This window comes from Macrotis lagotis, chromosome 8 (genome assembly GCF_037893015.1).
Source record: "Macrotis lagotis isolate mMagLag1 chromosome 8, bilby.v1.9.chrom.fasta, whole genome shotgun sequence".
In the NCBI taxonomy this organism is placed as follows: Eukaryota; Metazoa; Chordata; class Mammalia; order Peramelemorphia; family Peramelidae; genus Macrotis; species Macrotis lagotis.
In genome coordinates this window covers 119,703,086-119,722,244 of record NC_133665.1, presented here as the reverse complement: position 1 = coordinate 119,722,244, position 19,159 = coordinate 119,703,086, and the positions used below count along the sequence as shown (strand labels likewise).

The 19,159-nt window shown below is 36.1% G+C and overlaps 1 protein-coding gene across 1 annotated transcript in view; it reads left to right on the top strand.

Annotated features, from left to right (window-relative positions):
• The window catches only part of DDC (dopa decarboxylase), a 140,458-nt gene that overhangs the window by 24,010 nt on the left and 97,289 nt on the right, over window positions 1-19,159 (top strand). Inside the window, exon 2 of the mRNA XM_074198287.1 lies at window positions 15,848-16,079. Coding sequence (XP_074054388.1) covers window positions 15,879-16,079 — 201 coding nt within the window. The 5' untranslated portion in view covers window positions 15,848-15,878. The remainder of the gene's footprint in view (window positions 1-15,847; window positions 16,080-19,159) is intronic.

Here is a 19,159-nt window from a genome sequence, read left to right as displayed (position 1 = left end):
GAACTTAAGAACGGTCTTGAGTAAGAGATTGTACTTGAGATGAACTTTCACAGCAGTTAGAGATTAGACAGAAATATGAAGGAAAAGCATTCCAGAATCGTCTTCCATTCTATTCCTTTGTCAAAATATCCTTTTCAACACTGTTTGAGAAAACTTTCTAATGTATTGCTAAATGTCACTTCTTTCCTTATAAAACATGAGGAGCTCTCCTTTGCCAACCAAATAAAGTATAAACACATAATCTTGGAATTTGAAACCTTCTCCAATCTAATCCCCTTCCCAAATGACTTGACAACTCTATTTCAGGAGTTCTTAATTTCAAATCTATGAACTTGAATTGTTTTTTTTTTTTAATTCCTCTATGCCAGGAATGGATTCTTCTCGCATCTTCCCTTACTGAAGCTTCTTCTGTGGACCTCCCCACCTCCCCTTGCAATCTTCTTTGAGATTCCAAAAAGCCCACCCCCAACTGAAGGTGTCTTGTCAAATTTTTCAAGGCACTCTATCTAAACTTCTATTTTAACTCACTTATTATCATTTTATAGCTATCTGGCATCATTTTATAGTTATTTGACTATACACTTTCTTTCCTTTTAGATTGTGTCCAGTCCAGGCCAGATCTGGCAAAATGGATTATGCTGAACCTAAGGGTTCAAATAAATAATCCGTTTAAGAAAAATATAGTCATAGTTCAAATAAAATACAAGAAGACAAAATCCATTAGATTGCAAACTCCCTAGGGGTAAGGACTGTCTTTTGCCTCTTTCTGTATTCCCCAGCACTTATAAATGTTTGTGTAATAACTAAAAGCAGATTAAATGCTCTTAGCAAGGAGGTTAAAAGCAGTCTGCCTAAAGGTTCCCTAAGGTATCTGGAATTCATATAACAAACCCTTAAAAATCATTTAAAAAAAATACTTCTAACCCAAAGGATCCCCTACTGTATCCCAGAACAAACCACCCAAATTGAAGTTAACCTGAAATATTCAAGCATATATGTATATATACATATATATATGTATATATACATCATAGCTTTCCTGATAATATCAGTCTCTGATGGAGTTGTAAGAAAGTGAAAGGGTAACACATCTTCCCAATTCCAGTAGTTTCTTGGTCCAAAATAGACTGTGAGTTGCTTGAAGGCAGTGTCTCTCTTTTTATCTTCAGTATCTAAAAGTCGGTGCTTAACAAAGGTTGATCTGAATTAAGAAGGGAGAGATCATTTAAGAGATTCATTTTTCTAAGTGAATCAGATGATTATGTTAATCCTTCATTTTTGAAGACCTTGACATCAGGGAGATGATGCCACAACATACACATGGATTATATTTGAGTGAAGGGGGCTGTGCTAGGTCACCAGCCTCACTTTCTTCAGGATGACTGGAGATGGCCCTGGATAGGAGGCAGTTCAGGTAAAGTGGTCACACAGCTAGTAAGTGTCTAAGGTCAAATTTGAACTCAGCTCCTCCTAATTTCAGGGTTAGCATTCTTCAGGTCAGCATTCACTGTGCCATCTGTCCTAGAGAAATAAGATAAACTCTTTTTTTTTTTAGTTTTTTTTTTAGTCTTTGTAAGGCAAATGGGGTTAAGTGGCTTGCCCAAGGCCACACAGCTAGGCAATTATTAAGTGTCTGAGACCGGATTTGAACCCAGGTACTCCTGACTCCAAGGCCGGTGCTTTATCCACTATGCCACCTAGCCGCCCCTCAGATAAACTCTTTAGCTCATATACAATCTCTCAGTCAAACTGATTCTACCTGACTAAACTATTCTCTGCCTTCTTTGTACAAGTCTTGGGTTAATTCATACTTTCTGAGCTTCTGGTTCCTCATCTTTCAGATTTCATGATCTCTGAGAATGAGGCACCTCACTCTGACACAGACAGAGGGTTCAGAGGGCATTGGCTTAATCCCCTCTCATAAGACAGTTAAAGGGTTAGGTTAACAGAGGGGTGTCTGCATTCTAATAGGAGACTTGTGAATGCGAAAAAAAATCAATTTCTAATGAAGTAGATCAAGAATGAGGATAGGAAGGGGGAAGAGATTTTGGGGGATAACATATAGGCTCAGTAGCTGCCTCATATTATAGGTGGTAAGCTTGGCACCCCAGCACATCCAAAGGCATTCCATGTATATTTTTTTCCCAGACAGTCATGCACCAAACTATAGAGTGGATGCCAGGTTAATTTGGTATTTTCTAACCTGATAGTCTATACTGTAAAATAATTGGAGAGACTCTATATTATATTCATTAGATACCGATGTTGTTCTTATGAGTCTATTTGCCTTCTCCTTTGCTCATATATCCCAGATCTCCGTGCTGACCCAAGGGTCTTGCTTTGGTTGTGGTAACCCTTGTGATTAAGTCGAATGCTAAAGCCTTCCTCCTTAGTCTTATTATAATAAGTAAATTTTGTTTCACCAACCACTGCCCTAGACTCAAACTTAATCTCCTTACATGAGCATTACCACAATGAATTGTGTTTGCTTGTTTGTTCTGAAAGGCCCGTAGGCAGCAGGAACCTATGATCAGGACTCTGTCCTGCTGGCCATGCTCTAATGCTCCCTTGTTCCCAGTCTTCTTTTTTAGTGTCCATTTCCCCTTGCTCTGTCCTCTTCCCCACCATCCCAGATGCTCATTGTAGCCCCTATTTTTGGGAGGACCTTATTCATTAATACTGAGTGATCTTATCCCTCACAGGAATATTATCTTCATTTTAAGACTGAAAAAAAATAAAGGGAATGAATCTCTAATGTTGAAATTTCAGGCACTCTAACAAACAGTAAGGAAGGTGTTATGCTACCTTCTATTGTATTGCTCTTGACTTTCTAATTTACTCTACTATAAGGCAGTCCCTTCTGCCAACCTCACTTTGACCTAGAAGGAATCTGCCTTTAAGCAGGGTTTTATCAATATAGCTCTTAATTGTATACATAAAAGGTGTCTCAAAAGTTTTGCTGCAGTTTTAAACTTGAAGGTTTAAAATAGCAGTAAGATTTTATTTTACCTGTTTGTGCATACACACATTGTATAAATACATAAATATACAAAGGTATATAGGCATACATGTGTGTGTGTATATATACATTATTTGCTTATTTTATGGGCATTTTTTATTTCTTCTTTCCATCGCTTCTCCAAAAGAAAAGAAAAAGGAAAAGCTACCTCTTTTATGATGACTGAATTTCATAAATTTCAACTCTTCACAAAAGGGTCTGTTGTTTGTCTTTCATTCTCTTCTTTTTTTTTGCAAGGCAATGGAGTTAAGTGACTTGCCCAAGATCACACAGTTAGGTAATTATTAAATGTCTGAGGCTAGATTTGAACTCAGGTTGAGCTCAGGTTCTCCTGACTCCAGGGCAGGTGCTTTATCCACTATTCCACCTAGCCGCTCCTTTGTCCTTCATTCTCAAAGAGATCAATGGTATCACTATTCAATTCAAAAAACCTTTAGTTTTATGGCACTATTTAAAGGCATCTGCCTCCTAATCAAGAGAAATTTAACTAATGCATGCTTCTCATCACTGGTCTCACCATTATGTCCAGAGAGAGCACCACTCTTTTCAGCTAGTTGCAACTATCAGGGCAATAAGGTTGGGAATAATGGGATGCCAAAGAACAACCAAATCCCATGACCCTCCTCTTGTTACCAAGAGTTCCAAGGACTTGACTCATCTTTGCACCCATTCTTTAATTTCTCTATTTCCACTTCTTTGTAAACTTTGACTATTGGAAATGACATGCTTTTTTTTTCATATCCCTTTTCTTCTTCCCCATCTTTTTTTGGAGTATGTATCATTGACATTATGAATATAAAGAATTCCGTGGTGAGGTCTCCCTATACCAATGCAGATCAGCAATTCCTCTGCAATGTTTAATCTTAGTTTTCTGGGGTGCTAGGTAATTAAGTGACTTGGCCCAGGATCACACAGTCAATAGGTTTAAAAAACATAATTAGTACCCTGGTACTCCTGACTGCCTAGTCACCAACTTGCCTCTTATTTCTTAATTTATGACCTCAAAATAGCACCTAATACTTTATATAGGGGTTTAAAGGCTTCTACTATTAATCAAAATATGTGGAGACATACAAAGGGTTAAATTACAAACACTGAAATCATATGAATTTTAGAAGTTTTAGTAATGAAATTTGATCATGCATTATCTTTACACGCATGTTTACTCAGTAACTAGTTTTTGTGCCTCTTTTGTTCAAATGACTCTCTCCTGGAGTCACTCCATCTTATCCTATATAGACCAAATATTAGTCATCAGTTTCTAACCCATAGACTTAGCTTGACAAACCATTAGAGGATTATAGAATATTTTATATAATTAGAAAAAAATTCTGAACTTAACAAATTCCAAACAAAATGAGTATTCCCTTATACATAGGAGATCAGAAAAAAAAGAGTTGTATAGGAATCCTTGAGTCTATTATGTATAACTTTTTAAAAATTTTATAATAAATTCAACATAAAACATTCAAAGTTGTCTTGTTTTTTGCAATTTTTATGGTCTTTCTGTTCTCTTCTGTACATTAAAAAAATATTCCAGTGACTCTTTTTGACTATCCCATCCCCATCATCCTTTTCCTTGACTCTCAGAAAAAAAAATCACAGACCCCATATTTTTGTTTGATTTGCATTAATATTTTCCTCACTTTCTTATGCCTAGTCAAACACCAAAGCAATAAATTAAGTCTTAACCTGTGGTTTGCCTATTCACACTGAAAATTTAAGAATCAACTGACAAATCAGTTTGAATTGATTCTAATATACCCCAAAGACCTCAATCTAACCCCCCATGGAAAAGAAAAAGAAACTCCAGAGAATTGTATTTAGAGGAAGAAACAATATAAGTTATTTAGTCTATCTCTCTCATTTATAGATAAGAAAACTGAGAAATGAAATAATTTGCCTAGACAGGTAAATGGCAGAACTGGAATTTTAACCCAGTTCCAAATTGATTGCCCTTTTCCATTATGCTACACTGATTTCTCAAATATGTGTATTAAAAATCAAGTGTTCTAATAATTTAGTCAATTCATCATCATTTAATAAATAACTATGAACTGAAGAGACAAAGACAAGAATGAAAGAGGTGTCCTCGAAATGTTTACATTCCATAGGAAAATACAGTATGTTACATAAAAGTATACACAAAATACGTAAAAAAATTAAAGGGTGAGGAAAGGCACTCATGGTGGGGGATGCAATCAGTGAACTCTGATGAAATTTTAAGGTTTTTAAATAGAAGTAAGGAAGGAAAATATTTCAGGCTTGGGGAACAGACTGTGAAGGCACAGAAAATGGAGTTTGAGTATCATAAATAAGGCAAAGTGACCATTGGTTGGAATATGCAGTCTGGGAAGAGAAGTAATAAGAAGGGTGGAAAGGTAGATTGGAGTCATATTATTAATAATCCTAAATGACAAAGAAAGGTGTTTGTATTTAATCCTAGAGGTAGAAGGAAGCAGCTGGACTTCATAGTACCAGGGAGTGGGAGACAGGATTCGACCTCTGCTTTGGAAATTGCTGTGGCGGCCCAAGCAGAGGATGGGTCAGAGGAGGTCTTTTGATCCCTAATTCTGATGGGGGAGCCTCACTTACTTCCTTCTTGTTGGGTTTCATTCTCCCCAGGAGGAGTCCTTACCTTGACTTTGAACTTATATAGATGTACACTTGCCTACTTCATCTTAGCCTTTTTGGCTCTGGCATACCAGTCTTGTCTTGCTGCTGCTGCTGCTACTACTACTACTACTACTACTACTACTAGTATGACTATTACTGCTAGCTTCCTAGATAGCAATTATATAGTGATTTAAGGTATTCAAACACTTTACATATATTATCTTTTTTGAATTCATAACAACCCTTGTAGGGCAAATGTTATTATTATTCACACTGAACAAATAAGAAAACTGAGCCTGAGTGTATTTGAGGCAGGATTCTAATTCAGATCTTTCTGACTCCAAGTTCAGCATTTTAGGAAAGTCCTCTACATATTCTTTATCTCTTTCTAAACTCAACTTGGCAGACACCCCCCCCCCCCACTTTCTCTTCCTGGAGACTTCTCTAACCTTTGAAAGCTCTCTTCCTTTTTGTCTTTTGATCCATCCTCTATTGCTTAACCTGAAATAAACTTCTTAGCCCTATTGCAGTCATTTAGCCTTAGCTATTATAGTCTTTCTGTTCCTTCAGTCTCAGATTAATTCCTGAGACTCCCATCCCTCTGAAGACCACGTAGTCTAAGGTACAAGGCTAGATCTCCACGATCTGTTCTGTTCCTACTATATCAGGCTACTGAGTTCAGATGGTTCTGGAAGAGATTGAGAATGCACAACACCTCCTCACTTTAATCCAAATTATAAGCATGTCATGATATTATTTACTTGAAGTCATGGTCCTTTTCCAGAACAAAGGACAGCAACAATGACAACATCTATTGGCGGACCTCCTTAGCTTCAATGTCATCGACAGAATTAAGACAACACGCTTTGGAGCCAGTGACCATTAGGACACCTATTCCTGTGGATAGATAGTTCTAGTCATAACTACCTTCCTACTTTAAGATCCCGAGAGTCCCAGCAGGTGCTTCAATAGAATCCAGGTAGTAATTTGTTAAATATTCAGTAAATAATAGTCCCTCGCTCCCTCATTTTCAATTAAAGATAGGACATAGCAACACATTCTATAGTGAAGTTAAAAATAATCATTGGGGTGAGCCTAAGGTAGTTAATAACACACCAACAGTTCTCTCAGAACTCTAGAAAGGCTGAAAATAATATTCAAGTTTCCTGGACATATAAGCAGCGCAGTTGACAAAGAGAATCTTATCTCAGTTTATATACCCTTTCCCCTCATTCTGTACATTAGAATGGTTTCCATTGGCTCCCCATCAGCAAACATGTCGTTTGCTTTTATTCTTCAAGTCCTTCAGGTTAGTTTTCCATATTCCCTGGGGGAGGCTGATTGGAAGGGAGGTGAAAAGACTGGACTAAAACAGGGAGGGTTAAAGAGCAGCTGCTTAACAAACCAGGAGCAAGGGTTTCTGATTGGCTTTGAGGAGGTGGATACTTTTTCTACATAGACTGGCAACTGCATCCTCTGTGTTTCTTAACTGTCATCGAGGAGCAAAGAGAGAGGGGCAGAGGAAAGGAGAATTTGCCTGTCTGATTGTAAGTACCATTCTTTGTCCATCAGTTTGGGCGGATAAAGTCAAGAGATGCATGCCTGGGTTAATGCCACCGTTTGATTCTTGATAGCAAGCTTTGCTAATTCATTTTTAACTGTCAAATCTCTGGCTCATTATGTCTCACAAGAGGAGGAAAGGAAACTGATTGCTATAGCTTTGCATCCTTTTATAAATGTCTATTTGAGTCATTAGCCTCTGCATAATATAGAAATTCTCCAAGTAGTTTAGAGAAGGCATATTTGGATTCTAAGAATTCAGCATCTCTCTACACTCTGAGATTTTATTCCTAAGCAATGGAAGTTTGACAACTAAATGTGCCTAATAAAAAAAAACTTTCAATTGTATTTAAAAAAAAAGAATTCACAGTCTTTCAGAATAAACTAAATCTGTGGAAATATTTTGCTCCCAAAAGATTATTTATTGTCAGGTCTGTGCCAAATGATTAAGCATTACATAGGCTATAAGGTGAGAAAATAAAGCAAAGAAAATGGGAGATCACCATAGTTTACAGTTATCAGAGATATTGGTTTTCAGTGCTTTCCAAGTGAGTTTCAAGTCAGTTAGTCAGTGCTTAATCAGATTTCTTTTAGTCCCACCAAGAAAGCATGGAATGCTATCTTCTCCCACATGCATTGCTACTCAGTAAGTATTAGTTCATCACAAAAACAGAAACTGCAAGGAGAATGGAGATATGTCCTCTTTTGATGCTTTGAATACCTCCTATGTATCACATAAAAATATCTTCTTTTCTCCATCCATTTTAGCCTCTGTTCCCCATGAGGAGTGTGCAATGATTGTGGGGAGCTATTTCTTATGGCTTGGGTTCTCTAGAAAACATTCTCAGTCATGCTTTTGGGCTTCCCCTAAAAGAGATGGAGATTTTCTGTTGGCAATGGTTTCATTTGTACTTTTTGCAAATAAAATCTTTGATCTAGACCTTATCTTCTCACTAACAGTCGTTATCTATTTCTTTTCCCAACTGAATCAGCAGTCATTGTTTCTTTATGTGCATAATCAATTTAGACAAATTCAGTTTAAAAAAATATGTAACTCTATAAAATAACTGGGATTTATTGTTGCTGTTCAGTTCTCCCTATCCCTTGCAGGATTTTAAGATTTGTAAAACATTTTTACATAAATTTAAAAGATACCAGACTTGGAGTCAATGGATCTGGGCTCCAATTCTGCCTTCTTGTTACCTTACGAGAGTCAATAAACCTTACTTGGGCTGAGTTTTCTCATCTGTAAAAAATGAGGCTAAATTTTGTGGTCTTGAAGATCTCTTCCAATCTTACATTCGTAATCCTAACTCTGTGAGTTAAAAATATTTGCTTTTTAGCAAAAAAAATGTAAGTTAGATTTATGGTTAAATCAGAAAATCAAACAGAGAAATGTTACTCTTTTCTCAGTGAACATCGATTCACCACCTAAATACAAACTATAAACATAATAGGTACTTATATTTATTTATTGTATATGCATATGTATATGATGTATATGTATATGTACATGTATATGCATATGTACATGTGCATGTATATGTATGCATATATATGCATATATATATACATATATATATATGACCATTTAGGGATATTTATGAGTTCTTTACAATATCCCTAAATGGTCATACAACAATTACTTGGAGATCTCAAAAGAGGGGGAATCACTGTTACCCGAAGGCAGCCCATTTAACTTTTGAACATTTTTCTTGTTAGGGAGTTCTTCTCTACATCTAACTAAAATCTACCCCTCTGAAACATGTACCCATTGCCCAAATTTTTCCTGGTCAGACCAAGTAGAAAAAAATAACTAATCCCTCTTTTATATAATAGTCTTTTCAATACTCTTCTCTTATATTATCCCCTACGCCTAAGTTCATTCTAGGCTACTGTTCAAGAAACCTACAGAGATAAGTGAAGCTATACTCTAGTATACATAGTTCTAGGCATATCCAGAAAAATTATGCCTTAGAGATGCATATAGTGAAAAGAGACAAGCAAAAAAAAAAGAACAGAACTAAATGAACAAAAGCATATTTAAAATTACAGGGAAAGCAACAAAGAAATCCAAGAGTATCACTTGAAAAGCTATAATTGTTTGTTGGGGTTGTAGGATTTAAAACTGGAAAAGACTTCAGTTATCTCCTTTAACCTAATTTTATGAGGAAACTGAGACACATAGAGAAGTTGATTTACTCAGTTTTATGCAGATAGTAATGAAGCAGAGCCACAATTCCAATTCAGATCTTCTGACTTCCAACCTAAAGCTCTTCTCATTACATCATGCTGCTTTTTTTACTTTGAGGATCGCCATGATCATAGGAACAAACCTCAGGATTCAAAGCATTGTCTCTGGCTTAATGAGGACAGGCTGGAGAGACGGTCAAGGAAGCCAGTGGTAAAATGCTCCCTGACTTTCTCTTCCACTGGATAGTGCACAATACTAGTGGATCCTGGTGACCAAACGACAGTAACTAATATTTGCCTTTAGACACGATCTAAACTAACATAGCACACAGATTGGGACTTGTGGAACCCAAATGGGATGAGAGTTCAGGACGGAGACAAACAGGGGAAGAAGATGCTCCCATCTACCTCAGAGCTCACTCACTTAGACTGGGACAAATCTTGGGGTATGACTGTTAGATTTATCCAGCACCTAGCCTAATGCTTTAAATAAGCACTCAATAAACCTTACTGATTGATTTGCTACTTGAATTATTCTGTGGTATATTGGAGTGCTTGTGATACCCAACTGGGCAAATCACTTCAACCTCCCTCTACCTCAGTTTCCTCATGTGTAAAACGGGGATAATGATAGCACCTACTTCACAGGATTGTTGAGATCAGATGAGATAATAGAAAGAAAGCCTTTTGCAAGCCATTAAAATGCCAATTAATACCTCCTTCCCTATAACTAAGTAGAGGGTTCCATGAGAGTGGAGAGTAAGGATTGTGATTTGATATTTCTCTTCCCCTCTTGGGAAGCCACGCATGGCCATCTTTATCTCAGCCTATGCTTCCCAGTGCCAGCAATGAGTCCAGGTTCCTGTGTGGGCCTATATTAATTGAATTTGTTGGAGAATATCATATGGCAATTAAGTGAAACATTTGCATACAAGTCTTGTAGATAGCCTGATAAGACTTCTTTATTTTTGAAACGTGGAAATTTAAAATATAGGTTACTTAGCAACCCTCTGGTTACCAAGCAGCTGGGCCAGCCTGGTCAATGGAAGTGATAGCAGTATCCTATAGGATAATGAAAAGTTCATGATTGGCTTAGGAGTCAATATTTACTATTAAACTCATTTATGAAAAAATTGAAACTCATGGAAATGTGTATGAAAACCTATAAATTAAATGAACAACAGATGTCATGGATTAGTACATGATAAAGGACTCTATGTCATATCTTTTTTGTCATTGGATTAGCCCTATGATTTAATTACTATGGGGAACTCCACATGAAAAAGTCTCTCTGAATACAGATTGACATCTGCTCTGAAATCCATAGTATAAGTGTGTTTACCTGATGCCCTGAAAAGTTCAGTGATCTATCTAAGGTCACCTAATCAGTATGCATTAGTTGTAGACCTTCAATATATATCTTCTTGACTTTGAAACATCTTTCTATGTACAATCTAATGCTATCCCTCTGATGTATTCAGAATGTCTCAGCTTCTTAAATGGTGAAAACAATTAGAATTTACTCTAAAGTATAAACAATCTTGAATCTTTTGAAGGAGATAGGGATACACTATGCCAAACTCTATAAGTATTTTAATTCAAGAAATTTGGGGAAGAAGAATAAAGGGAAATTACTCTTGAAACAAGAGAAATATTATAAAATTAAAGTAAAATCCTTTAATCATAGAAAGATAGCACTCATTGGATATTATCTAGCCTCTGTTTTCTAGGTTTGGAGGTTTGGAGAAGTTAGAATGACTTATCTGAAGTCAGAGAATGAGTTAGGAGCAGAGCCAAGAGGAGAACCCAGGTGTACTGATCTTTTCCCAATCCAGGGTTCCTTCATGGATATAGTATCAATGATGAATGTGAAGTGATAACAGAATTGGCTCATATATGATTAAAAATTCCTTGATTGGTTGGCATCCTTTAGAAAAAATTATCATCAAAAACAAACTCCAATAGCTGCATTTTCTATTTGTTTGCTTTTACTTTGTTATTGATGTATTATTTTACATCACCTTGATTTCTAATTATATTCCTCCTTCTTTATGCAGCAAAGCATTCTTTATAACAAAGAATAAAAAAGAAAGAAAATCTGTTCAGCAAAACTAGTCAACATACAAAGTCATAACATATGCATATTCCACCTATAGAAAAAAAGGGCAGGAGTTGCATTTTCTTATCAAAGTTGGGTCATTAGAAATATAGCATTCAATTTGAATCCATTCTTTTTCATGACCAACAAGTAAGAAATGTTGAGCAAATTCTAAAAACAATTTTTCTTGGTCAAATCAGAACTGGAGAAACTCTTTTAACCTACTTCTACCCTTTTTGTTTAATATTATCTCTGATCTAACTCCTGGGATATTTTGGAATGTTAAATAACCTATTCATAATCACAAAGTGTTCCTTTTGGGGGAATATTGCAATAATAGAATTATTTATCTAAACTGTGAAGAGACTTTAGAGACCCTCTAGTTCACCCTCCTTATTTTACAAATGAGCAGATTGAATCTCAGAGAGAGACGAAGTGATTTGTTCAGTTAGTAAGCTCTAGGCTCAGGTCATCTAGGTCCAATACTTTATCCACTATAACATCACTTCAAAGATATTTCCTGTATGTTTCTCTTGGGGGGGTCTGAAATAATATCAAAAATGATTTTGCAGGTTTAAAATTCATGCCCTTTGAATCCTAAATTTCAATTTCATGCTTTTTAATGATGAGGATGGTCATGAGGCCATTTTTTCTACCGAGAGAAAGTAGAGTCATATCTCTCATTGCTTTTCGGATTCTAGTTAACTGTGGACTGGAGGAACAAATTCAAATTTCAATGAGAGTTGTTAATGGTCTCATCTGCTAAGGTTTCGACAAATTCTGGCTAGGTGTCTAGAAAGAGTCTGATGTAGAGGGAAAGGAATACTAGAAGTTAGAAGAATTGAATCCAAGTCCCAACTTGAATCAATTAATTCTGATATTCACCATGTGACTTTGAACTACTTGTACCTCAATTATGCAGTCTTATACTTTGCAAAATGTACCCTGTTGTAATATGACTTTTTGCTCCTCTCTTTCTCAAAGGTCATAGCTTGGCATTAGAAAAGGATTCACACTGGGTCTCAAAGCCCATCCACTGTGTCTCCATCCCTATTACTTTGTATTTATTTTATATATATATATATATGTATATATTCATATTTTCTTATGTACATTTCCTCCCACAAGAATATTGTTTGTCCTTCATTTTCAAAGAAGAGGACCACAACAACAGGGAGGTGATGTCATGACAAGCACATATATGGGATTTGAGTGGGAAGGGGGTCTGTGCTAAGTCCCCAGCCTCACTTTTTCCTCCAGAGCCAGAGATGAGATATGAATCAAGACAACTGGAGATGGTCCTTTATGTGAGGCAGTCAGAGTCAAGTGACTTGCCTAAGGTCACACAGCTAGTAAGTGGCAAGTGTTTGAGACCAGATTCAAACTCCTGTCCTCCTGAGTCCAAGATCAATGCTCTATCCACTGTGGAGCCTAGCTGCCCTCCCACAAAAATATAAGCTCTTTGAAGAGGGGACTCTTTCAGTACAATCTTTGTATGCCCATTGTCTAAGTATACTATCTAGTGCATTGTAGTTACTTAGTAAATTCTTTATTTTTATACTGGTTAAAATTTTCAGAGTGTAATGCATAAACGATCTAATTTGTTCCTGTAAGGCAGACATGGCAAGCATTATTATTCTTATTTTATAGAGGAGGAAACTGAGGCTCATAGAAATTAAATGACGTGATCAGAGTCATTCAACTAGTAGGTGTCAGAAGCAAATGACTCTGTTTCAAGTATAGAAACTTCCATTATGGAAATAGAAGTGTTAAAGAAATGTTTTTGAAATCTTCAAGTAAAAACGTAAGAGTCATGTGGAGTTGGCTGAAATTTTAGGCCCAATTGACACACATAGCTTAAAACAGGGCTTCTTAATTTGGGATTCACAAGTCTTCAAGAGGTCCATGGGTAGAATTCAGGGGATTTGTGAGCTTGAAATGGAAATTTTGCATTGTTATTTCAATATAATTGGTTTTCATGGAATCTTACGGATTTTATTTTTATGCATTTAAAAAAAATTTTGGCATTCAAAAATATTATTCTGAGTTGGGATCTATAGGCTTTAGCAGACATTGCCAAAGGGATCTGTGAAATAAAAAAATGGTTAGAGGAACCCCCAGTCTAATTGGTAATCCTAACAGACACAGTTAGTGCATCTAGAACACTGACTCCAATAACCTACATTATATTTATTTAACAGCAGAATTACACTTCCATTTGTAACAACCCTTATCAAATTATGTAAAGGGATTGCTCTTTAAAGGTCTTGGGTAATGTAACCAATAGTACTTATCTTGGTTTACATCTGTTAACCAATATTTGTCCAGCTTGGGGGCTCAAAGCATCAAACAACCACATAATGAGTATAAGACCTGCCGTGTGTTTGCACTTCAAGCCTTTAAAGGTTTAGTGGGGTGTGATCTGCAGAAAAGACAATAATTTAAGAAGAAAAATAAACTCTCTTCTTTTACCTTGACTGGTAGTATTCCTTTTCTGGAGCAAATTGGTAGTGACAGCTGGCTTGTTGCAGCAGTATTTTATATTAGTAGGGCATTATTAGTGTTTTCTTTCTCTTGCCTTTTATTCATTTTGATTTTGCTAATTTGTGTATATAGTATATCCCTCAGGAGAATATAATATCCTTGAAGTCTGAAACCACCTTATTTTTTTTTTGGCTTCATCTGTAGCACCTAGGATAGTGCCTGTCAAGGGATAGGGTTTGGGGGAGGTAATAAGTATTTATATAACCTTGAGCATGTGTCGGCCCCTGTCCCAAGAACTTTACAAATATGATCTTATTTTACAAAAGATACATACTTTAAAATTTATTTATTTATTTAGGCAATGGGAATAATTGGCTTGCCCAAGGCCACACAGCTAGATAATTGTCTGAGAACAGATTTGAACTCAGGTCCTCCTGACTCTAGGGCCAATACTCTATCCACTGTGCCATCTAGTTGCCCCCAAATATACATACTTTTGACACAGATATGCCACTACCATATCTATAACCCAAAATAAGTAAAAAGGGGGAAAATTATAAAATAAAAATATGTTTTTCAAGATAACCCTAACCTAGAAACTAAGAGGTTATCCTTCCATTGAGGAATGGTTAATTTTTTACTATATTAATATAATGGGAGGTTATTATTTCATAAGAAATTATGCAATACAATTTCCTGTTTCAGAGGAAACTGGAAAGACCTTAATGAAATGATGCAGAACAAGGTAAACAGAACTAGGAGAACAATTTATACAATAACAACACATTATAAAGGAAGATAATTTTGAAAATCTTTGGAACCCTTCCTGATCAATGCAATGATAAATCATATTAAGTAGACAATAAATAAATAAGTACATCATTCTGGATAAATGATCATTGAATCATTGAAATTAGTCATGTTATTTTCATGTTATCATATAACAGTCATGATTAGTGATCCCAAAAGAAATATATTGAAGAAATATTCTCATGCACATTTAAGAGGTATAAACAGCCAGGATTCCCAAAACTAAGTAACTTGCTCCAGTTTGCACAGCAATTTAATAGGAGAACTTAGGCTAGTTCCAGGTAATCTGCTTCCTCTTTAGTTTGACCACGAAAAATCTAAAAAGGGTGGGGAGAGGAAGAAGAGTTAAAATGAATCAACATATTTATTTGGTGTGGCTATTTTAATTTCTTTTTTTTTAGGTTTTTGCAAGGCAAATGGGGTTAAGTGGCTTGCCCAAGGCCACACAGCTAGGCATTATTAAATGTCTGAGACCAGATTTGTACCCAGGTACTTCTGACTCCAGGGCTGGTGCTTTATCCACTATGCCTAGCCACCCCCTTTTAATTTCTTTTTAATTAAACTTCAGAAAAGCTGCTCCAAAAATTATTCTGATCAGGAAAATTCTAGATAGAAAACATTACACATGCTTATACCGTGATTAGCTTTGTGAGAGATGGATATTCAGTTCAGTCTTCATGGTCAGAAATAAGAGAAGTATTCTAAGCTCCAAGTCCTATTTAGCCCCAGTGGAAGTGTCTATTCAGCCCAAATTTCTCCCTATTATCAACTTATTTAGAGATAATTCCATTTTCAAAAATGTAATGCTATTTTTAAATTTTTTAGAAAAGACCATCATGGTTCAGAAGGAAGAATGATGGAGCATGGGTTCAGATCTGGTTTAGAATCCTGTTTCAAGCACTTCTGAGTTGTGTGTGCCTCTCTTTATCTGTAAAAGTAGTATAATAATATTTGGACTGCTCACTTTACAGGATATTACTAGAAAGTGCATTGTTGTTCAACCCCATAGTGTTGTACAAATAGGCTTTACAATGAAGTATGATTTTTTTTTCTTTCTCTCTGCTTAGAGTTGACACTAACATTGGGACTACATTCACCATGAATGCTGCAGAATTCCGAAAGAGAGGGAAAGAAATGGTGGATTACATAGCAGACTACCTGGAGGGAATTCATAAACGTCAGGTTTATCCAGATGTGGAGCCAGGCTATCTGAGACCTCTCATCCCTGACTCTGCCCCCCAGGAACCAGAAACATTTGAAGACATTATTAAGGATGTTGAGAAGATAATCATGCCAGGGGTAATGATTACAATCTGGAAAATTAAAAAAAAAATCAACAAAGCATATGTCCTGAAGCATGTCAGCAACTGTGATTTTTTCTAATTCATTAAACACCTTTAAGAGGCAGTTTTGGTATAGTGGATAGAGGGAAGGTAAACTAGTCAATTTGGTTCAAGTGTTCTTTCTCCCACAGACTGGCTATATGACCTTGCGTAAGTCTCTTAATGGTTCAGTCCCCCAGAGAACTTTTTAAGATAAATTTGTAGAACAATTGTTTCACTACAAGGGGAGAGAGAATTTTCTTACGAGGAATTTTCTATGCCAATGAAATCACAAATTTGTCTCTGTTTCCAGAAAAAAAATTGTGCAAAGTAATGAAATTACTTCAATTAGCTGAAGCCATAATGGAGAACCTTGGAATACTTGAGACTTGGGTTCAAGGAATAGTGAATGTCTTGCACTATACATAAATATGTACAATCATATACATGTACATATATATATATATATATACATTATACACACACACACACACACACACGCACATATGATGAGTGATGATGAGTATGGTTGTCCTATGTGCAGAGAGAGGGGGGACAGATAAAAAACCATACTGTGAAGGTAAAAATCTCTTATCTCTCTATATATGATCTCTGCCATACTGGAATGTTCTCCCTCCATTTCTCAGACTCTAAAGCTTCCTTCAAGGTTCAGTTCAAGTGATACTTTCTATAAGAGCCACTTCCTGATCCCCAAAGATTTTTTTCCTTTCACCTTTCTTTTTTATTACATTTTTAAAAATTACAAGTGTGTCTTTTTCTCTTCCTTCTCCCCCTTCTCTGTGGTGGGGGATGAGAGACATTCATAACAAATATGAATAATAAAGCAAAAGCAATTTCCACATTATTTATGTCCAAAAATCTGTAACTTTAAGGTTTTTTGGAATATTTTTGAGAGAGCTCCTAGGAAAGACTGTTCTCATGCCTCCTTCTTGGTTCTATCCCCTATCAACTACCAAGGTTCCATGTTAAGCCCTAGTCACATAAAATGGGATGGATGCCAACCCTGCCCTGAAGTAACTTACATTCCACTTGATATTTATGATTTTAACTGGTTTTATTGATTTATTTTTCACTAAATTTAACATCTATTTGGAAATCATGAGTAGATAACAATCACTGGCAAATACATTCTAAAAATATTAGATTTAACTCATACAAGTCTTCTCCTAAATGCCATTTTAAAAAGTCATATGTATATAGCACTTTACAAAGTACTTTTTAAATTTTAAATTCCCAAGTTAAAAAACATCAATTAAATGAGCATTTTACATAAATTGCTTTTCTCACAACAACTCTGTAAGATGATTAGTAAAATTATTATTTTGTCATTTTATGGATGACAAAAAATAAACATCAGAGAAATTAGGCAACTTGTTTAGCATTTAATATTCAATAAATATCAGGGCCAAAGTAATCCCTCATTTTACAGATGAAATTAAAGTCCTGAGATTTTGAAAGATTCAATTAGTGATAATCATTGACAACACTCAGCCATTATAGAATTTGGGTAATACATCATCACCTAGGTCTTCAGTAGAAAGGCTGGTACTAGAATCTAAATATTAAAATTCTCAAGCTAGTGCTTTTTTCATTATAGCAAAGTTCAAGTCTTATCAGTCTGCTTTAGGAGGGTGGGAAGAACTCTTACATTTTTTTTAATTGATTTCCACTTGACATTTTTGCTTTTGGATGAGCATATTGAGTGTTTTTTTCCAAGAGCTTAAGTACATAGACTAAAGCTTCTTAGCAACAAAACCTATTTAGGGAAAAGTATGTGATTAAATGTCAGATAAGAAGGGGAGTGAGCAAGACAAAGCCTTTTCCTTTTTATATAGTTAGATGTAAAATCTTGTCTTGTTTGGACAGCTGAACCAGACTCTGAACTTTCAACAAATTCAATATTTTTGTTGTATTTGGTTCCTTGATTAATACCACCATGCTCTTGTCACTGTGGATGATGCATTGAAAAACAGTACAAAGGCTAGTTCCTTAATTTCCAGGCTTTCACCTCATTGCTCTGTCCAAGTGCTGATCCCTTTTCTCATCATTGATGCAAAGCCCCATCATTCCTCAGCTCTAACTGATCCTCAACTCAGCTGCTAAACTGATTTTCTTTTTTTAAAAATTTATTTAAGGGACAATGGGGTTCAGTGACTTGCCCAAGGCCACACAGCTAGGTAATGATTAAGTGTCTGAGGCTGCAATTGAACTCAGGTCCTCCTGACTCCAGGGCCGGTGCTCTATTCACTGTGCCACCTAGCTGCCCCTAAAATGATTTTCTGATGTGTAAGGTGGGCCTATAATATACCCTCCTATTCAATAAGTTCTAGAGGTTCACAATAGCTTCCAGGATCAAATATAAAATCTGGTTTGAAATTTAAAGATTTTCATAACTTGGTCCCTTCCAATTTTTCTAATACTTTACTCCCATCTACACAGTGATTAGTGCCAGTGAATCTCGTCTATGTGTGATTCCTTGGATGGCACTCTTTTGGCACCTTTATCCTTTGCCCTACTTGTCATCCACACCTGGATGATCTCCCTTCCCAACATCTAACTCTTAGTTTTCCTGGTTTCTTTCAAGAGTCAGCTCAAATATCACGTTCTACAGGAAATCTTTTCATTAGTCCCCAGTATCCCCAGCTGCTATGGTCTTCCTTCCTCATATCGCCTTCCAGCTAATTTGCATATATTACCTTTTTTTTTTTAGTTTTTGCAAGGAAAATGGGGTTAAGTGGCTTGCCCAAGGCCACACAGCTAGGTAATTATTAAGTGTCTGAGGCCGGATTTGAACTCAGGTCCTCCTGACTCCAGGGTCAGTGCTCTATCCACTGTGCCACCTAGCTGCCTTAATTTGTATATATTATCTTGAATGCATCTATTTATGCACATCATGTCTATCCCATTAGAATGTAAGTTCCTTGGGAGAAGGGAATATTTTCTCATTCTTTGTATTCCCAGCATCATGAAAAATTTCTGACCTAAGCTTAATAAAGGCTTTGTTGACTGACAGTTTTAAAATGTTTAACCATTTTC